This window comes from Lissotriton vulgaris, chromosome 8, assembly GCF_964263255.1.
Source record: "Lissotriton vulgaris chromosome 8, aLisVul1.2, whole genome shotgun sequence".
Classification (NCBI taxonomy): domain Eukaryota; kingdom Metazoa; phylum Chordata; class Amphibia; order Caudata; family Salamandridae; genus Lissotriton; species Lissotriton vulgaris.
In genome coordinates, this window is record NC_141696.1 from 622,438,524 (window position 1) to 622,459,201 (window position 20,678).

The 20,678-nt window shown below is 43.8% G+C and overlaps 1 protein-coding gene across 1 annotated transcript in view; it reads right to left on the reverse strand.

Annotated features, from left to right (window-relative positions):
- The window catches only part of TFG (trafficking from ER to golgi regulator), a 123,272-nt gene that overhangs the window by 31,513 nt on the left and 71,081 nt on the right, over positions 1-20,678 (reverse strand). The window contains exon 5 of the mRNA XM_086934502.1: positions 10,690-10,857. Within this exon, the coding sequence (XP_086790628.1) occupies positions 10,690-10,857 (168 nt within the window). The remainder of the gene's footprint in view (positions 1-10,689; positions 10,858-20,678) is intronic.

Consider the following 20,678-nt stretch of genomic DNA (forward strand, 5'->3'; position numbering starts at 1 on the left):
GCATGCTCAAAAAAACATTTCGCTGGATCCCCACCGAAACCAGAAAAACAGTCACCCATGCTCTGGTCACGAGCCGACTGGACTACGGAAACACCCTCTACGCAGGCACTACCGCTAAACTCCAGAAGAAACTCCAACGAATCCAAAACGCCTCAGCCAGGATCGTATTAGACATCCCGCGCAACGAACACATCTCTGGTCACCTGAAAGACCTCCACTGGCTACCCGTCAACAAGAGGATCACTTTCCGACTGCTAACCCACGCACACAAATCACTCTACGACATCGGACCAGAATGCCTCAACTCACGACTGTCCTTCTACACCCCCTCCCGCCAACTACGTTCTTCCAGCCAAGCCCTCGCCACTGTACCTCGCATCAACAAGACCACCATGGGAGGCAGATCCTTCTCATACCTGGCTGCTAAAACATGGAACTCACTCCCCACTTACCTTCGCCTTACCCAGAACCACCTAGCATTCAGAAAGCAACTTAAAACGTGGATATTTGACAAGTAATCCTCTCCCCTCCCTAAGCGCCTTGAGACCCTCTGGGTATGTAGTGCGCTATATAAATTCTTTGACTTGACCTTTGTAAGCAGCTTCTTGGAGAGATTATATATATATATATATTTATATATATATGTATATGTGGGGCACATATAATATATTGTTTCCGGGGTCCCGCGCATGGGCGGGAATATTCTAATGCTTATGACTATTGATGAGGATCCCCTGGAAGAGAACTTCCTCTTACTAAAACCCTCTTGAGTTATCACCTGTACTTAAAAAATACACACCACTCAAATCATACACCAAACCTTTGTTGTTTAAAAGCTAAACAGAGAACATTATAGAACATCGGCTCTGAACTGGACTCCCAGAATTACATGTTTGGGAAATAATGCAGCAACTATGTTGCGTGTGAGCTAGCAACATTAGGATTACATTTAGTTGGAAGAAATATAAGTATGTACAATTTTCTTTGTTACTTATTTTAACTAACTTTATGCTATCACTGCATACCCTGTTCATACTTTTCGTATGTCCTTTAAATAAAGCAATTCTTCATAGAAACTGCTGCAAGCTTATGAACTGTACTTCTGAACATTGAACCTACCCAGTTCCACGTCCCAACCTCTTTAGGGTCTCTATTTGGTAAGAAACAAGTTACTTACCTGTACAATATGGTTCTCCAGTATTGATATCCTTCATAGATTCCCATGCTTGTATCTTCCCCGTCGTCATGGTGGGAGTCTCACGTTAAAGGAAATACATTAGCAGTAAAAGAAAAAACTGCCTAGATACCACAGATAAGCATACACTTTGCTAGCCCAATATCATCATTATGTGGTCCAAATGCCAGCCAATCAGACCCCAGCCCTGAGATCACACTCCCCAGCAGAGGCATCATACCTCAGATTTCCAGCCCTGAGACTGAACCAAGGAAGTAATCAGAGATAAGTGGTCCACCTGTAAAACGGGGAGGCAGGCAGGTTGCATGTGAATCTATGAAAGATATCAATACTGGAGAACCATAGTGTACAGTTAAGTAACTTGTTTCTTCTCCAGTATTGAATCTTTCATAGACTCACATGCTTGTATCAGAATGGAAAGCAGTACACTAACAAGGAAGAGTTTCCAGGAGAGCACTTATCTCTTACTCTATTTGTAAAGCTAATCAATCTTCTCTAGAAAATAGAATAGGTTGTGTATTTCAATCTGTATCATAACGTCAAATACTACATAAAATTCAATGTCATATAGTAATAAAAATATTCAAAAAACATTCTTAGGAAAAGATATTCATATCAACAAAGACATTTTCTTTAGACAAAAACATTGTTAGGTAAATACCTTCACAAAACAGATGACAGTACTGCTAGTCCCACTGCTGAATCCGCTTTCCAAGCTGTGTCCAGACAGTAGTGCTTGGTAAACTGGTGGGCATTCTTCCACGTTGCCGCTCTGCAAATATCCAGAAGCGATACTCCCGCAAACAATGCAGTTGAAGTCGCCATTTTTCTGGATGAGTGAGCTCGCACCTTCGAGCGCAAAGGATTTCCGGCTTTGTGACAATGGCTGAAGTTATCCACCTGGATATGCTAGTTCTTGAAAAAGGCAGACCTTTCCTGGGACCAGCAAAAGCTATTAACAACTGACTTGTCTTTCGAAAGGAATTTTAAACACCCTTTGACATCCAGTGTATGCAAAGATTTTTCGGCTGCAGTCGATGGAGCTTTAAAATATGTTGGCAGAGCAATAAATTCATTAAGATGGAAATCTGAAGGGTCTTTCGGAAAGAATTGAGGGTTTGTTCGTAAGATGAACTTGTGGGTCTTAAACTGAAGGAAAGGCTCTGTGATGGAAAAAGCCAGTCTCACTGACTCTTCTAGCTGACGCCCGAGCTAGCAGGAGAGCTACTTTCCAAGATACAAACTGCAATTCAGCTTTGTGAATCTGTTCGAATGGTGAGGTCATGAGTTGTGCCAAGACTGTGTTCAATAGCCATGGAATTGATGGACGTCTAATCGGAGGGAAAACTCTGAATAATCCCTTTAAGAACTCCTTTATCACTCGCTCTGACCAAAGAGATGGATGGCCTGGCTTCCTGCGATACCTTGAAATGGCAGCCAAATGTACTTTGACTGATGCATAAGAAAAACCGGTCTTGGCTAGAGCAACAAATCAGGGAGAACCTGCTCCGGAGAAGCGTGTAAGGAGTGAAGAGACTGTCACACTATTGGCTAAACCTTCTCCACTTTGCTACATAAGTTTTATTAGTAGAAATCGCACGAGAGTGGGAGAAGATATCCCAGCATTCATCATTAATCTTTAAGGACTGAAATTCGAGCTTATGAGGTTCCATGCTGACAAGTTCATCGAGGCCAACTGGGGGGATGAAGAACCTGTCCCCTGTTCATGGAGATCAAATCCTGGAGCAGAGGAAACTGAACTCTGGGGAGCTACTGATATGTGGAGAAGGTCCGAGAACCAGAATGGTCTCTGTCATGCCAGGAGTCTTAGAATCAAATGACACAGCTCCCATCTCATTTTTCATAGCACCTTCGGAATCAGCTAAATGGGGGAAATGCATAAGGGAACATCCCCGTCCAATGGAGCTGAAGAGCATTCCCCCCCCCCCCCCCCCCCCCCAAGACCCTGGCTGAGGGAATCTGCTTGCAAACTGTTTGCACTACTTGTTGTTGCGATTGGAACACAAATCCAGACCTGGAGTTCCCCATAAGCAGGAAATTCGAAGGAGGTGATCCTGATTCAGTTCCCATTCTTGACAAACACTTGCTGATCTGCTTAGCGAATCAGCTATTATGTTGTGTATTCCTGGAACATGTTGAACTTGGAGAGAGATATGGTGTAGCAGAAGCCAATTCCAGATTTCTTGTGCTTGCTTTGAAAGTGGCTTTAATTTTGTTCCTCCCAGTTTTATTAAATAAAACATTGTTGTACTGTCTGTTCAGACAAGAACTGGAGAATCGTGGATTCTGGGGAGAAAGGCTTGAAGGCCCAAGAACACTGGCTTTATGTCTAATAAGTTGATGTGTAATTGAGCCTCTTGTTTGTTCCAATATTCCTGGATTTCTAGGTCTTGAAGATGCGCTCCTCCCCATCCTTGTAATGATGCATCTGGTGTCATTATATAACTGGGTGATAGTGGTTCGAAGATTAGCCTTTCTGATAAGTTTAGTCTTACTCTCCACCATGACAGCGCCTTTTTTTATTCGAGGATTTATGAGAATCCGATCCTCAAAGAAACCTTGATGTTGCACCCATTGAAGATCCAGAAGTTCTTGTAGAGGCTGCAAGTGAAGTCGACAATTTGGGGCTAAGTGGAGACCGGATGACATCCCCAACAAGGATTTGAACCTTCTTACTGAAATGAACCTTCGATAGTTGTGAGGTAAGTTTCAGAATTTTTATGATCCGTTCCTGCGAAGGATACGCTTTGGTTTCCTTAGTTTTTAAGGACGCTCTAAGAAATGGAATCTACTGGGATGGCGCTAGATTAGATTTTTCTATGTTTATTCGCAAACCTAGAAACCGGAAGAGATTCATGCAACATTCCAGGGGTTGCTGAATGTCTCTGAACGTTGCGCCCTTTATCAACCAATCGTCCAGATATGGATAAACCTGATGACCTTCCTGTCTCAGAAACACTGCCACTGGCGCCATGCATTTTGTGAACAATCTTGGCGCGGACCGAAGGGTAACAGTTTGAACTGGTAGTGACGCCACGCCACCACGAATTTGAGATACCGCCTGTGACGTACGTATATTGGAATATGGAAGTACGCATCTACTAGATCTAATGATGTCATGTAATCTCCTTTTCTTAGCATCATCAGATTTTCCTGAAGGGATAGCATACAGAAAGATTGCTTCTTGATGAATTTGTTTAAGACTCTGAGATCCATTAACGGTCTCCATTTGTTTGCTTTCTTTTTTCATACAAGAAAAGAACGAGTAGAATCCTTTCCCTCGCTGTTGAAGAGGGACCTCCTCTATTGCTCCTTTTATCAAAAGGGTCCGAACTTCTGCCCAGAGGGCAGAGAGGTGTAGCAGCTTTCTGCAAACAGGAGGACAATCTGGAGGTTTGCAAAGGAACTCTAGGGTGTGACCCTGACGAATGAGGTCTAACACCCATCTGTCTGATGTTACAGACAACCATTGATGGAGATAGGACGAAAGATAGTGGGTCTGATGGAGGATGTGGAAGGACAAGGTGGTTGGCGCCTTGGGAGGGTCACTGTCTTCAAGCAGTGTCCTGTAATTTTCCTCTTGTTGAAGGTTTCCGCCTGGACTGCTTTTGGTAAGACAAATTTGATGATCGAAATTGTTGTGAATTTGAATACTGACCGTACCCTTGCTGATGGTAGGGTTGATATCTATTGGATTGGTAGGACGATCTTTGCTGATAGTGTCCTCTTGATCCTCTGCTCCGAAAGGAATGGAATCTGCCTTGCTGCAGTGAACTTAAGGAGCTCGCTGTATCCGTATCCTTCCTAATATCTTGCAGAGCATCATCCAAGTGACTGCCAAATAGATTTTTTCTGTCCAAGGGCATGTCCACTATTTTAGTCTGCACTTCCGGTCTGAAAAATAGCCTAAAGCCACCCCTGTCTGGGATGTCCTATGGCTCCTGCCATTTGTCTGACCACCACTGCTGATCTATCCATAGCTAGGTCTATGGATTCCGAGGCTGCTCTAGCTCCATCCTGTAATATTAGAGTAGCTTCTTTTTTGTCCTCTGGCAGATGAGACAAAAGAGGAGCTATATCCGAAGCTGCAAGTACAGGTCAAAAGTTCAATCAAGGAAACAAAACTGAGCAAGCTCGGGGAGACTCCTCACACAAAGGCGGTTGGAAATCTGAGGTATGATGGCTCTGCTGGGGAGTGTGATTTCAGGGCTGGCGTCTCATTGGCTGGCATTTGGATCACAATGATGATATTGGGCTACCAAAGTCTATGCTTACCTATGGTATCTAGGCAGTTTTTAGGTTTCGCCTGGCCATAGCACTGCGCAGCAGTGCTCGCGCAGGCGAAATCTTATGATCCTACGGTATGGGGCTTTATCCCGCCTCTCTCTTCCATTGGCTAGCTCCATAAATGGAGGCTAGCCATTGGAAGAGATTGGTTGTCAATCACTTTCCTAGTCACGGCGCAATTCGGGGGCGTTTCCTTTTTTTTTTTAAGTCCCGCCCCTTTTGTCGTCATGCCTTTCTGGATGCAAACAGAATTTAGATAATGTATACACATCAATATGCGTTGATAAGTGGCAGATATCTATTTTAAAAATGTGAAACCTTTTAAAATGTATAAACGTTGGATCGTTATATACACGAATATAACTAGTTAATTGAAGTTTACATTTAATTTAAGACAATGTTCGTTTCCGTCTGCTGTCGATCATTGACTCGTTAAAGTTGGCGCCTTCGCAGGGGAGAGCAGTGGCTGCAGACAGGGCTCTAGTCCGCTCTCAATGTCTACATCGCAGGCTCTGCTCGAAGTGTTGTCAGTTGGGGGTGTGCTCGAGCGCTGGTCCCTGTCTGTGGTGGTTGCGAATTGAGCAAGGGGTCGGGGACTAACTGGAGAGGGCAGGAGTGGACGCCCGGGGGAGTGGGCCACTCCGCATTGACAAACGTTGTCGGTTCAGGAGGTTCCAGGGTGCCAGAGCCAACAGCCTTCGGGCGGACATGAACGTACCCTGCGTCATGTGCGGGACGAGAAGTGACCGAGAGAACGGGGCGGACAGCAGCTTTTGAGCGTCGCCCCCTGCCGGTGACTGAGCCGTTAGCATAGCCGCAGCCATGTCGGCTATCTCTGCATCGGAGAAGGTGGACGGATTCACGCGCAAATCTGTGCGCAAGGCGCAGCGCCAGAAGCGCTCCCAAGGCTCGTCGAAGTTCCACAGTCAGGGCAGTGTGGTGGAGCTCTCCCCACTGCCGCAGCTCCGAGGTGAGGGGGCCTTGTGCGTGTACTGTGCAGTGTGAGAGGAGGCTTGCAAGGCACTTCAACTCTGTATAATTGTACGTCCTCACTAGCACTCTTTAACATGTAAACTCAGTAGGTGATGTGTGAGTAGTTTATCCAGTTTTGTTTTCGTATCTATAGTTTACTGCCCCTCTCAGTAGCAGTTCCGTATTGTCATTTCCAAAATACAGGCAAGTGTAGAACTATGCTCTATCTGATCACCAACAATTTGAAGATCAACGGGATTGACGATATTCTGGCATCCCCCGATTTGGATTCGAGGGCTAACAGATCAATAAAGGATAACTAAGTAACTGGACGAACATTTCTCACCATATGCTTAGAACCCTGCTGTATAAGTTGAGGGTTGTGGTTGAGTGGACGGGGATGTCAAATTAAGGTGCTCATGTACAGGCACACCGTATGTTCTAGATACAATTAGTTTTGATAAATGTGAATGTGAGTATCTGCTAGATGACTCCGTGTTCACTCTTCTGTCCACTTAGACACAGACTGGCCAGTAACACTTTGTGTACGATATTATTACATCATGTGGCTCGTCTACTGTTAATTCCTAGTGGTACTTCTGAATGAAAGGTGTCTCTGTATGGAGGCCTAGTTTTGAGAAAACATTGATTGTGGACGATCTCCTTACTTGACATACTGAGTTGGTGTCTGCTGGCAGTCTGCTCAAAGAAAGGATTTTTCAGCAGCACTTCTTTAAACCCCCAAATATGGTTGAGTTTGTAGCGTGCATTATAACAACGGTCTCTGAAAATAGCATGTGTAAGGACAGACCTTACTGAATCCACCTGTTTATTTTATTCTAGCGTGGTCCTTGCACCAGCTCCTGTCACAGTATGAATTGATATGTGGTGTATACCATCTCTTCTCATATGTGTAAGCTGACACCCTAGCCATCTGAAGTCGATACTTTGAGCTAGCTATGTCTTTTCAAAGCAAGGGGTACCGAATACACCCCAACCTGTCGGTGTGCTGGCAAATGTCCAATTTCTGTCTCCTTATATGTTGTCTAACAAGTGTCTGGGGTAATACCAGGCTCAATAACGCCCCACCTGGTTCCAGGACCTCATGAGAAAGTTCACATCCCAGTGTTTCGATCCTTGTGATTGACTGGAACAGGATGACACACCGCACTCGCATCTTTGCTACAGTAGAAGCTAATATTATGCTTCTACTTGAAACACAGCCTTCTATAGGGGCAATTAGTCCATGTGCTGTGTGCTTGATTTCCGTAACCTCCCCTTATGTTGTCATTCTAGAAATAACAAACACAGCCTTTAAGTCATTATAAACACACATTGACATTTCAGGACTCTACAGTGCGCGGGGCACTCTAGAAATAATTTATAACTGTTTGATGAGTTACATCACTGTGGTAGTTTATATGTGATGTTCAAGACCAGCTAAGACCCCTGTCACTCTTCGGACATTGGTGTGCGTTTTATGCGTATTGCATTGATCAGTCACGATGTGCATTAGGCCTTCTAGACCGGTGACAGCTTTCTCCTCATTGAATGCTGTTTGTAAATCCAAAGGGCATTAACTGTAGAACGCAGGCAGTCCACCTCACAGGAGGTCATTCACAAAGTCCCACTGCAAGTTAAGGAAAAATCCATAACCCGCATATTTCACACAGTAAGAAACGGACGAGACCGTATTAAAGATAATTGGCAGGTCATGAGTTAATACTGGGTACAGAATCATGTTCTAATGTGTCATGCTAATCGCATATAGTAACTCCCTAACCTGATTAGTGAGTGCTACAAGATAGGCAGCGTTCCCAAGGAAGAATACAGAACTAACCAAGTGCCTGCACGTGTTGCGGATGTGCAGCGTTCCTGTGGCAACGAGTGTTCAATACTTTTAAAACTCAGGTTTGCCCAGGGATTCTCAGGGCTTGCAAAGAGGAGGCGAGGCATTGGACTGAGTGTCCTGAAGCAGCGATTCACTGGCGACGTATTTCTCGAGCAGCAGATCAGGAGCGTTGGGAAGTGCTCCCAGTGTAGTTTTTTTTAAAACTGCTTACAGAAAAACGACGGTCCTTCACAGAGAATTTAGTGCACAGTCCACCAGCACATCGGGTTTCAATCTTAGTTTGGCAGACGGCAAGAGACGTGTTGAGCTGGCCTTCAGTTCAACACATGTCTGCTAAATCGTTCCGCTTGGTATTGTATGCCTTCTTTGGAATGCCGACTTGAGAGATTATTTCCACAAGGAACAGTTAGAATGTGAAAGCTGAAGATGACTGAAGAATTCTTTCCTGACTGGAGGATGCGCCGGGACACTTATTTTGAAAACCATATAGTTTATAATGCTTTTTTATATGGCTATATGTGTGGTATTATTGCCTGGTTGCCGATTGGCCACACTTCATTAAGGGCAACTATTCTGCCATGTTCTTTACAATACTAGAAGCAGCAAGATCTGATGCATTTTGAGTTGGTCTGTGTACATCATCTCAATATAAACAAAATACGCCAATGAGGCTTGAGTGCTTGACTTGTAGTAGATGGAAATGTCAACTATTATTCATGAGGCACTTTCTTTCCCTACAGTAATTATATTTTAGTGCATAGTTGGTTGTAAATAGTTGTGGTTCTAATGTGCTTATTCATAGTCTTAAAATCTATGTACTGGGGAGGTGAGATGTGTGGACTGTGCCATACAGCTTGTTGCACAGTTAGTATCCAGGCTATATTAAGATTCTGCATGACCGAAATACATCCCATTCCTGCTCTGTGCTTTTAGAAACTAGACCTCATATTGGCTCCTAAGCACACTGTATAGTTTTGTTGCTAAAAGTTTTGATTTCAGTAAGTTTCCGGCAAAACACTTCAAAATTTGGCTTTGCATTTACTGTTTGGCTCGTAATTACCCTCTTTTGATGTATTCAAACTTTTGGACAAATACTAAGCAAAAAATTATCTTGGCCTTCACCTCGCTGTAATTTTCTAGGTAAACAAGCGTAGTTGTGTATGTGTGTGGCTCTAGGTGTGTGTTGGTGGCTCTAGGTGTGTGCGTGTGTGTGGCTCTAGGTGTGTGCGTGTGTGTGGCTCTAGGTGTGTGTGTGTGTGTGTGCGCGCATGTGTGTGTGTGTGTGTGGGGGTGTGTGTGGGGCTCTAGGTGTGTGTGGCTCTAGGTATGTGTGGGGCTCTAGGTGTGTGTGTGTGGCTCTAGGTGTGTGTGTGGCAAATACAATAGGTCTCGTATTTGCGAGAGATTACGCTATTGGGATTGTAAGGACAATGCCATTTATCTCTTTTCAAAACCAACACATAAATAAAAGGTTTGTCATTTACAATGCCAATAGCTAACTTTTTCGAAGGCGAAACTGTTGCATTGTAAATGCTTTTTTCTTTTACTGCTAATGTATTTAATTTACAATGAGACTGCCACCATGACGACGGGGAAGATACAAGCATGGGAATCTATGAAAGATTCAATAATGGAGAATCTACATTTTTTACCCTCAAGATATTTATCTTTGATGCTGTGTTCTAACACTTAGTCTTATATGTCCAGTTCTTTTTTATTAAACCCTTTCGTAAATAACCTCTTCCTCTCCATCATAGAACTGTCCTTATACTCACCAACTCTAGAACTTGATACTACTGAACACTAGGCAATGTTGAAGCACACAGCCAAAAGTAAGAAAAAGTTACATACCAGTAACTACAGTTATCCCAACTTTGGTATCTTTCATAAATTCACATGCATGATTTTCCCCATAGTCAGGCTGGTAATCACTGTAGTCCGTTAATACAGTAGTGTTTAATTTAACTCAAATAACACTGAAACGGCCAGAGACAATTTACAGTCTTTCCGCCTCATTTTATGACCCAAACTGTTTCCAGTTGGGTGGATGGACAGAGGATCAAGCTGCTCCGATTCCCAAGATAACCACAGAAGCCTCAAAACGGAGGAAGAGGGAGCACTTCATGCAAATTTCTAACTTTCACTTCCCCAGCACTTGAAATTTGATAGATTTACATGCTTAAAAAATTAAAATTAACAAGATTACCAGAACATAGAGCATGCAGATACCTGAAGCTGCTATAAGTGAGCATTTACTGAAACCGGCTACGCAGCATTGATTCTTCCACTACCATCTCTGTTTTGTTCAGACAGAGGCAGTAATACTTCAAGAGAGTGTGTACATATACATAGAGTAACTAACCTGACACCTGGTCTTCTGCAATTCCAAAGGAGGACATGACATTTTTGTTGATTTCATCTGGATTTTTTAAGGGATCAAAAGCAGACATGCTTGCTGCTATAACTTGGGTAGATTGTTTGCCAGCAGAGTCAGGTGCAGTTGGTTTTTCTTCTCTTCCCTCCACCTCATCTGTAAAGTAAAAGATAGTCATTTGTATATTGGTTTTGTGTTAATTTAATGCAAACGTATCGGTGGGAAAGCTTTACATATACCAAATACCTTGCCAGATTAATTTTATGAAACAAGGAGCCTTGAATAGCACCAGGATATGGCCTGCACGTGTGCACAGAGTACTTACTATTCTAGCATATGGCTCTCATTGACAAAAATTGTACTCAGTATGCATTTGCAATTATGAGATTAAGAATTTAGTGAAAAATGAATTGGAGAGGAAAAAAAAATAAGTACATCAAACTTTTCGTAGCCCCGAGGAAGCAGTAGATACCAAGAAACCAGTGTTGGCTGGAGTAGAGAGATAGATAGAGAAAGAGATAAAGAGATAGAAAACCTATTGGCGGTCGCCAGTAGGTAGTTCTAGTTCGGACCTACTTTCCATAGGAAAAGCGTCTGTTTTCCCAATAACTTTGGCGCCGGTTGATGAATCCTCGCAAAATTTTCGAAACTAGTGGCCTGCTCCAGTCAGCTCCGGTCTTGAAAGTTTCAGAGTGATTCGACAAGCTGGGACCGAGAAAAAAAGGGGGGTCCTCCACGTTTTCCACATGTTATTTTCCGTTGGACACTTTAGACAAAGCTACTGCCCGAACTACTGAATGGAATTACACCGAATTTGGCAAAAAGGTAGCCCTTGGTTCAGAAAGAGTATTTTTGTTAAATGGTGTAAATCGGTTCAACAGTTCCTGAGAAATTAGAAAAAGAAAAAAGTTCTGATATCTATGGCCACAGTGGGTTCGCAAACCCTCCCGACCACCAGCTTCATTCTAATTGGCTGCCAACACTCCAAACCAGGAAATGTTGGCAGCCAACAGTAGAAAAAAAAGATGTTAAAAAAACAAGAAAATGGGGCAGGGTAGAAACACCCTGACCCCCTAGGCCTGCCAAAGAACACCCAGAGCCTAAACAAATCTTATTAAATAATTTAGGCGGAATTCGCACTGGGGTTGCGAATCCCGCCGAAATTATATATATATTATATATATATATATATATATATATGTATATATATATATACATACATACACATACATACACACACACACACTATTTATATGTTTTTTTAAAGGTTAAGAAACATGGTCTTTGAAATATGAAATTAACACTATGTTTTTATGACATATTTATATGCATATATTTATGAATTTCTGTATATATATATTTATTTATTTGCTCTATGTTGCACAACTGTACATATATCATATTATTCATTTACCCACTGTGGGTTATATTCAAGACCAGGAAAGCTATGAATTATTTGTATAGTCCCCTGTTTGTTTCCTTAAACCCTTTAAAAACGTTGTTTATACCTGTGGGTGGTTACGTTTAGTCCACCTTTTGTGTCATTGATGTTGCATATAATTCCCTTGTGGCTTTGCGATCACATCATGTGATCAAGACAGTGGATACTGTCGAAACGCGTAATGGCGGGCATGCTGAGCGAAAATTGAGCTGAAATAAACACGCACTTTGTTTGGCACCATTTCTGGGTTCCTCTCCGTCTTTTCAAATCTGCGTACTATTGTGGCAGCGCTGGAGTTTCCCTGACGAGTTCTTCGATAGATATATATATATATATATATACATACATACACACACATACACATATAGCGCTCAAACTTTTCGTGTTTTCCAAGAAAAGATGCAGCACTCAAGGAGGGATTATGAAAATCACGGTATGATTTATTAGGGGGAAACTGCACAGACGCGTTTCGGCATAAGCCTTCGTCAGTGTGTCAAATGGGACTCAAGATCAACATGTTGATAAAAGTTTTTTACAATCAATGACATCAACATAGGACTAACCCCTCAAGCAACATGAGCGCCATCTTGGAATGTATGTATCAAACATTGTTCCACATACGAAAAAGGATTTAACGTCCACTAATCGACTTCGTATTCATGTTAGGAGGGTGTGTTACTTTAAAATATCACAAAATATTGAATATATATATATATATATATATATATATAATTCACAGAAAAAACCATAGGTTATAGACCATATATAGTTAGGAATTTGCATTTACAAAACCTTGAAAATTCACTGAAAAAACCATAGGTTATAGACCATATATAGTTAGGGATTAGCATTTAAAAAACCTTATTTTATTTGCACAAAACCATTGAAATTCCATATATAGTTAGTTGCACTAACTATATATCGCGGACCCGCAATCCACTGCTAATGATGTCACATATTACATCATTCATGACATGGTCAGTGACATCACTGATGACATCACTGATGACATCTCAAATGACATCACTGATGACATCACTGATGACAACACCCAGTGACTGTATGTTTCTGTAAAGTTAAAATATGTCTTACATATTGAAGAATGAGTGGATGTATAAGTGTCTGGATGAAGGATTTAGTAGGTGCATGACTGACTGTATGAGAGAATGATTAAATGTGTCTCACTGAGTGCATGGGTTAGTGATTAAAGTGTCTTAATTTGGCAATCAATATTTATGTTCTTCTGTAAACTGCTGCATGTTTAAATCAGTAGCTATATCAGTAACTATATGGGTTATTGAATGGTTGCCCAAGTATTTGTATGGGAGACTGAGTGTGTGTGTGGGTGGCTGGGAGGTGTATAACTCTGTGCATAGATGTGTGAGCGGTTGATTCCCTAGGTGTATGGGTTCAAAAGTGCATGTAGAAACAGCTGTATGGACAGTTGACTGTGTGCATGAGTATATTGGTGAGTGAATGGATATCTCAGTTCTACATGTCAAAGTAAGTACATATGTAAAACACACTCCATGTGAGAGTTGACATATATAAATAACTGAACATAAGAGTCAGTGAATGTGAGAGTGGCTGTATGAATCATTGTGAACTTGTATCAAGGATTGTATAAGAGAGTAAATATGTGTTAGTATATGTTTGAATAAGTAAGGTGTGTATAACTGTATAGTTAAGGAAATGGAGATGTGATTGATTCTTTGCATGACTGAATAGGTGTGTGAGTAACTCCATGGATGTGTGACAGTCTGTGAGTGCCTGTTTACACTGAGTGTATCAAAGGTTATATTAGAGTCTGAAGATGTATTATCACATAAATGATATCATCAGTGATGTAATCAGTAATGTCAAATGAGATGTCAGTGATGTCATCAGTGATGTCATTTGAGATGTCATCAGTGATGTCATCAGTGATGTCATTTGAGATGTCATCAGTGATGTCATCAGTGATGTCACTGACCATGTCATGAATGATGTAATATGTGACATCATTAGCAGTGGATTGCGGGTCCGCGATATATAGTTAGTGCAACTAACTATATATGGAATTTCAATGGTTTTGTGCAAATAAAATAAGGTTTTTTAAATGCTAATCCCTAACTATATATGGTCTATAACCTATGGTTTTTTCAGTGAATTTTCAAGGTTTTGTAAATGCAAATTCCTAACTATATATGGTCTATAACCTATGGTTTTTTCTGTGAATTTCATTGGTTTTTTAAAAGCTAATATCTATAGCTGTAAAATATATTCTTTATTAAGTGACGTATCACGTAGCCCGTGAGACGCCTCATGATGCATCGCATAACCGTGACGTATCGTCTCTGCAGCGCAAACCAAACCCAAAACGTAAGCGCGCCAGAACACGCTTAAAGATATATATATATTTTTTTAACCTTAATTAGACAAAATCCACACGTGCACATATCACAAACGTTCAAAAAACACAATATGTCGGACTCCCGTTACGCACCGGGTTAGCTGCCCGGTTAACGTACCAGGAAGCACCTTTACCGCGAAAATCGCAATTTATTTTTTTTTTCACCCCCCAGGGAACTTTAATAGCCCCCTCATCAATCCTAGAGGTTCAGGAGGGGTCTGCCTTACCCCTTTCATTCATTTACACCTTTTTTTTTCCACCTCTTGTCTCTCGATCCCACAGAGAGACAAGATGGCGGCCGCTCCAGACTGTTTACAATGATAACAGCCAATCAGCTTCTCCTCAGACTCCCGTTACACTGCCGATTAGCTTCCCGGTAGCTGCCCGGTTAGCTGCCCAGTTCGCGTACCAAGACGCGTCTCTACGGCGAAAAAATCGGATTTTTTTGTTTGTTTTTTTTTGGCCCCACGTGGCTTTATAATATCCCCCTCATAAATCCTAGGGGGTCAGAAGGGGTCTACCTTGCCCTCTTTCCTTCATTTCCCCCTTTGTTTTGGCCTCCTCTTGTCTCTCGATCCTACCGAGAGACAAGATGGCGGCCGCTCCGGACTGTTTACAATATTGACAGCCAATCAGCTACTCCTCAGACTCCCGTTACACTGCCGGTTAGCTTCCCGGTTAGCTGCCCGGTTAGCTGCCCGGTTCGCGTACCAAGACGCGTCTCTACGGCGAAAAAATCTGATTTTTTATTTTTTTTTGGGTTACACTGCCGGTTAGCTTCCCGGTTAGCTGCCCGGTTAGCTGCCCGGTTAGCGTACCAAGACGCGTCTCTACGGCGAAAAAATCTGATTTTTTTTTTTTTGGGGTTACACTGCCGGTTAGCTTCCCGGTTAGCTGCCCGGTTAGCTGCCCGGTTCGCGAACCAAGACGCGTCTCTACGGCGAAAAAATCGGATTTTTTTTTTTTTTTTTTTGGGCCCGGCGTGGCTCTATAATATCCCCCTCATCAATCCTAGGGGGTCAGGAGGGGTCTACCTTGCCCCCTTTCCTTCATTTCCCCCTTTGTTTTGGCCTCCTCTTGTCTCTCGATCCTACCGAGAGACAAGATGGCGGCCGCACCGGACTGTTTAGAATGTTGACAGACACCGGAGAGCCAATCAGCTTCGCTTTACAAAGTTCCGATACGCGAAAAGTTCGCGAACCGGAGCGCTGCCCGGAGCGCTGTTACAGATATATATCTTGATTTAAACGTTAATTTCTCAAAATCCACTGAAGCACATATATTGAGACCTAGCAAAGGCACATCGGGCTAACAGTCCCTACAATTTTGCCAAGTTTCGTGGAAATCCATTCAGCCGTTCGGGCTAAAAGTGAGTCCAACCGCCCTATGGAAATGAACATGGGAAAAACGCGTTTTGGGACCCCCCTTTTTTCTCGGCCCCCCCTTGACGAACCCCCCCCCAAATTTTCAGGAGCTGCTCAGAAACAAAATGTGCCATTTTCCTGAAAATTTCAGCCGATTCCGTCCACAAACGCCAAAGTTATTAGACATAGAATTTTCAAAAGTCCCATAGGAAAAAAATCCTAACTATATATACCTACTGGCTATCGCCAGTAGGTAATTATATATATATATATATATATATATATATATATATATATATACACACACATATATATATACACACACACACACACACACACACACACACACACAGAGCCTCCCCCCTCACACACACACAGCACCCTGCCGACTCCTCTCAGCCTGCCCGTCTCGTGCTGGGAGCTATCCTGTTTCAGTGTTTACTTGCACGCCCAGATTTTGCACTCCTCATCTGCAGTGCCGTTTGTCCTTCTGGGGGAACTCTGTCAGAAATAACACCCCCTTTGCAGTTTGAGACGATCAGATAACGAGCCAAGAAAGAGATAACACGACGATTTAGAACGCACTTCATTTCAGTGTTTAATTTAAACGGATTGCCAAGCCGTTAATAAGCTTAAACTAATTCACTTATACCGATATGGGAGAGTTTGCATTTTCTTCCACTCAAACGTGGTTTTGTTATCGGACAGTTTGAATTGGCCTATTGCCGTTCGTTGCCTCATCTCTTCCTCCTCAGAAGGGTGCCGTGTATCTGGTAAACTGCTGATAGTGAGTGAAGTGCGTTATCAGAGAATAAAGAATAGTGGTCGCACCAGAGCTCCCAAATGTTAAATTTGTCTCAGCTTGCGGGTGGTGGCGTTGTACCGGGGGTGGGGGGGGTATGGTGGTCTATGAATGTGCTTTAGTACTGTCCGTCACACTGAGCTTTGAGAAAGGATGGCCGCTTCATTTACCCTCTAGAAGACCGACGCGTTAGATGCTGGAATAACTCACCCCGCTGCTGCGCGTGCACTCACTCTTTACTGAATAGCATTGAAGGGCAGCCGGCTTGAATTTAGCAAAATATTTAAGCAAAACAGTGAGCATTTTTTTCCTTTCGTCGCAATAGAGGTACTTTTAGAGTACGTGGAGTGATGGTTTGTTTAATCCCAAAAGCCTGTTTGTGGGGTTTGTGGAGGCAGCTGAGTTACCATAGATGCTACTAATATAAATGTTGAGGACCAGAAAAGACAAAACCCAAATTAATGAATCCGTAAATCGGTACCCCGTGTTGCGCGATAAAAACTCCTTGTTTTTGTTGAAAAGCACGAAAATCGGGTTAGTCATTCTTGAATTTGAGAGGTTGAATTAATTTTGTTCAACTGCTCAACCTGGCGATCTGGCTCCTGAAGTCCTAGAGTTTGGCTACCTCAACCTTCCTCCCAATTGCATGGACATCATTCGGGAGGCTAGGAAGCCCACTACTAGAGCCTGTTATGCGGCGAAATGGAAGCGGTTTGTCATCTATTGCGCAAACCACAACATTGATCCACTAGATACTTCTATTCAGAACATCATCTGTTACCTGTTCCATCTATACAAGTGTAATCTGGCATATACTTCCATTCGCATTCACCTGTCTGCGATGGCCGCATACCTCCAAAATAGACAGCACCTTACACTTCAAGGTGCCTGCCATCAAAGCATTTCTGGAAGGCCTCAAAAGAGTCATTCCGCCAAGGACTCCACCAGCTCCTGAATGGAACCTCAATGTGGTTCTTACAAGACTGATGGGTCCTCCCTTTGAGCCACTACATTCCTGCGAGGTTCAATTCTTGACATGGAAAGTGGCTTTCCTTGTAGCTATTACATCGCTACGGAGGGTTAGTGAACTGCAAGCCCTCACAATCCAAGAGCCTTTCTTCCAAGTTCATGCTAATAGGGTGGTCCTCCGCACAAACCCTAAATTTTTACCCAAGGTTGTGTCTCAGTTCCACATCAACCAAACCATTGAGTTGCCAGTTTTCTTTCAGAATCCAGAGTCACTGGCGGAGCGGATGCTCCACACCCTTGACGTTAAACGGGCCCTAATGTATTACATTGATAGGACCAAGGATTTTAGGAAAACTAAACAGCTTTTTGTTGCCTTTGCACCACATCACATCACAAAGGTAACCCTATTTCCAAGGCTGGTATTGCTAGGTGGATCGTGAAATGTATTCAAATCTGCTATGCAAAGACAAAACGCACTCTTAGCATTCCGCCAAGAGCCCACTCCACCAGAAAGTTGGGGGCCTCTATGGCTTTCCTTGGAAACATTTCCTTAGAGGACATATGTAGAGCAGCCACGTGGTCTACCACACACACGTTTACCAAGCATTACTGTGTAGACGTACACTCCAAACAGCAGGCAGCTGTAGGGCAGGCTGTTTTCAAGACACTTTTCCAAACTGCTCCAGCTGGCACGGGCGGCCGCCGCTAACGGAGGGACTGCTATGTATTCTATGCACAGATATGAATTCAGCAGCCCACATGCCTCGAACTGCAAATGCTACTTACCAGTATGCATCTGTTCTTGGCATGTAGGGCTGCTGACATTCATATCGCCTGCCCTCCTCCCCGGCGCCTGTAGCAGCTGCAGTGTTCACATATAATTTCATGGCATGGTCATCATTCACTAAGTTTCACTCCATCTTGGCCACAATGGCTAAAAACAATCTGGGGATGGAGTTGATGCCCATGCGCACTGTAGTCCATGGGAGGAGCCACCTATCTCGTGATACTTCGAAGACTCTTCCAGGACAACAATGTGCAATCATCCAGACCCAACACTAGGCGGCGATCTATGCACAGATATGAATTCAGCAGCCCACATGCCTCGAACATATGTAATTACGAGGTCATCAGACTTGAAAGTGATAGGTAAAAGTCTCACTTGTTTTAAAAACATCGTGGGAACATGTTTATTTTCTCAGAGGCAGAGAGGCCAAAGAGACCATGGCTGCGTCAGCAGAGAGGCCAAGGAGGCTGCTTATAACGAGGGGGCGTTTAGAGAGAAGCGGATCTCTGCGGAGGGAGCTGGGCTGAGACCCCCGGTCCATTCCAGACACAAGCCGACCCATCGTGATGACTAGAGGCCCACTTAGCAGGGGAGCTGACGAAAGTCACCCCGCCTACCTGCTCCAATTGCCTCAGACACCCACCAGGCACAAGCCTCCAGCTCATGTGAGTGTCAAAAGCATAATTCACGGGACAGAGTGATGCGGGATGACGGTCTAAGCAGAGAACGGATAGGGGTACAGGAGGCATACTGTGAGACAGCACAGCAAAACCATTACCATCAAATGGTCGGGAAAGAAGCACATCGTGCACATGGACCGACGGCACAGCACACGGACAGCGGGAGGGGGGGCGGGCTAATGGGCACACGGAGGGAGGGCGGGAACGGCACACGGACAGTAGGAGGAGGGAACGGTATAAAAAAAAAATAGTACAAAATGCAGCTTACCTGGTAGCAAATGAAGGAAAGTAAAATCGCGCAGCCCACCCCTGCAAAACACACGTTGGAAATGAAATAAACATGCGAGACAAAAAAAAACCAACCGCCTCAATGACTATCGCAAAGGGGTGGAGAGCGAGAGGGAAAAAAAAAAAAAAAAAAAAAAAAAAAAAAAAAAAAAGCCAGAACGCTCACGAATCTGATCGGGGAATGAGTGAGGCATCTCTGTTCCAATGGCTAGCCTCCATTTATGGAGCTAGCCAATGGAACAGAGAGGCGGGACGAAGCGCCAGACTGTTCTCAAAAGATTTTGCCCCCCTTCCAGCAAGTTCTGCACAAAGGACCAAATTCCTCGGATCCAGGTGTCCGTGCCGAAGTCCGACAAGTGAACTCCATCTTGGTGAAACATTGCCGCTCCGGAAATCATTTCGTGTGGGAGGTGAACTAAGCGACCCTTCACTGAGCACAACTTAGCCAACTCTCCATTTAAACGCCTGACTGAAACATTCAAAGCCATAGCCCGGACTGCATTGCCCCAAGATTGTCGTGGGATCATGCAGGACCATGCGATCCTGGGCTGCGGAAAGGTCCTCCCCAGCCAAGCGAATTCTGTGAGCAGCGATTCTTTGACTGCTAGGCGACCACGGTCTACCATGTCGTTGCCTCCCAAATGGATGATGATCAGGTCTGGGGACTTCTGTCCCTCGCATTCTCACATCCTCGACGAGGCGCCGCAAATGCCGAATGCGCATTCCTCCTACTCCTTGCCACAAGAATTCGGTAGCCTCCAAGCCCAGTGGTTTCTGCACTCGCCTCTGCTGCAACCGCCACGCGCGGCACGAACGAGTGTCCCAACACCCATACCACCTTCCTTGGCATACTAATAATCGGATAAGAAATAGAAAAGTCAGGCATAGTCAAAGTAACGTGTCATAGCAACTCAGGCCTTACATAGCGTTTAAAACATTCGGACGACCAACGTCCCACTTTCTTTACAGCGGATGAAGACAATCCCGCCCCTGCTGCTAATGTCGCTGCCCCTATCCTAAAGGAATGAGACGAGTAACCCGCATTTCCCAGTCCCACTTCTACCAAGGCCTTTCGCAACACTGCTATAAACTGATACTGCGACACGCAGTCTCCTTGCTCATGGATGAATAAGGCCTGACCCTTCCTATGAGGACGGATTACTAAGTATGCCTGCATACAGGCGACCGGGCAAACGGGTCCCGCTGTGTGGGGCTGAGATGGATCACCGCCCCTTTGCCTGCCTGGTCTGTTTT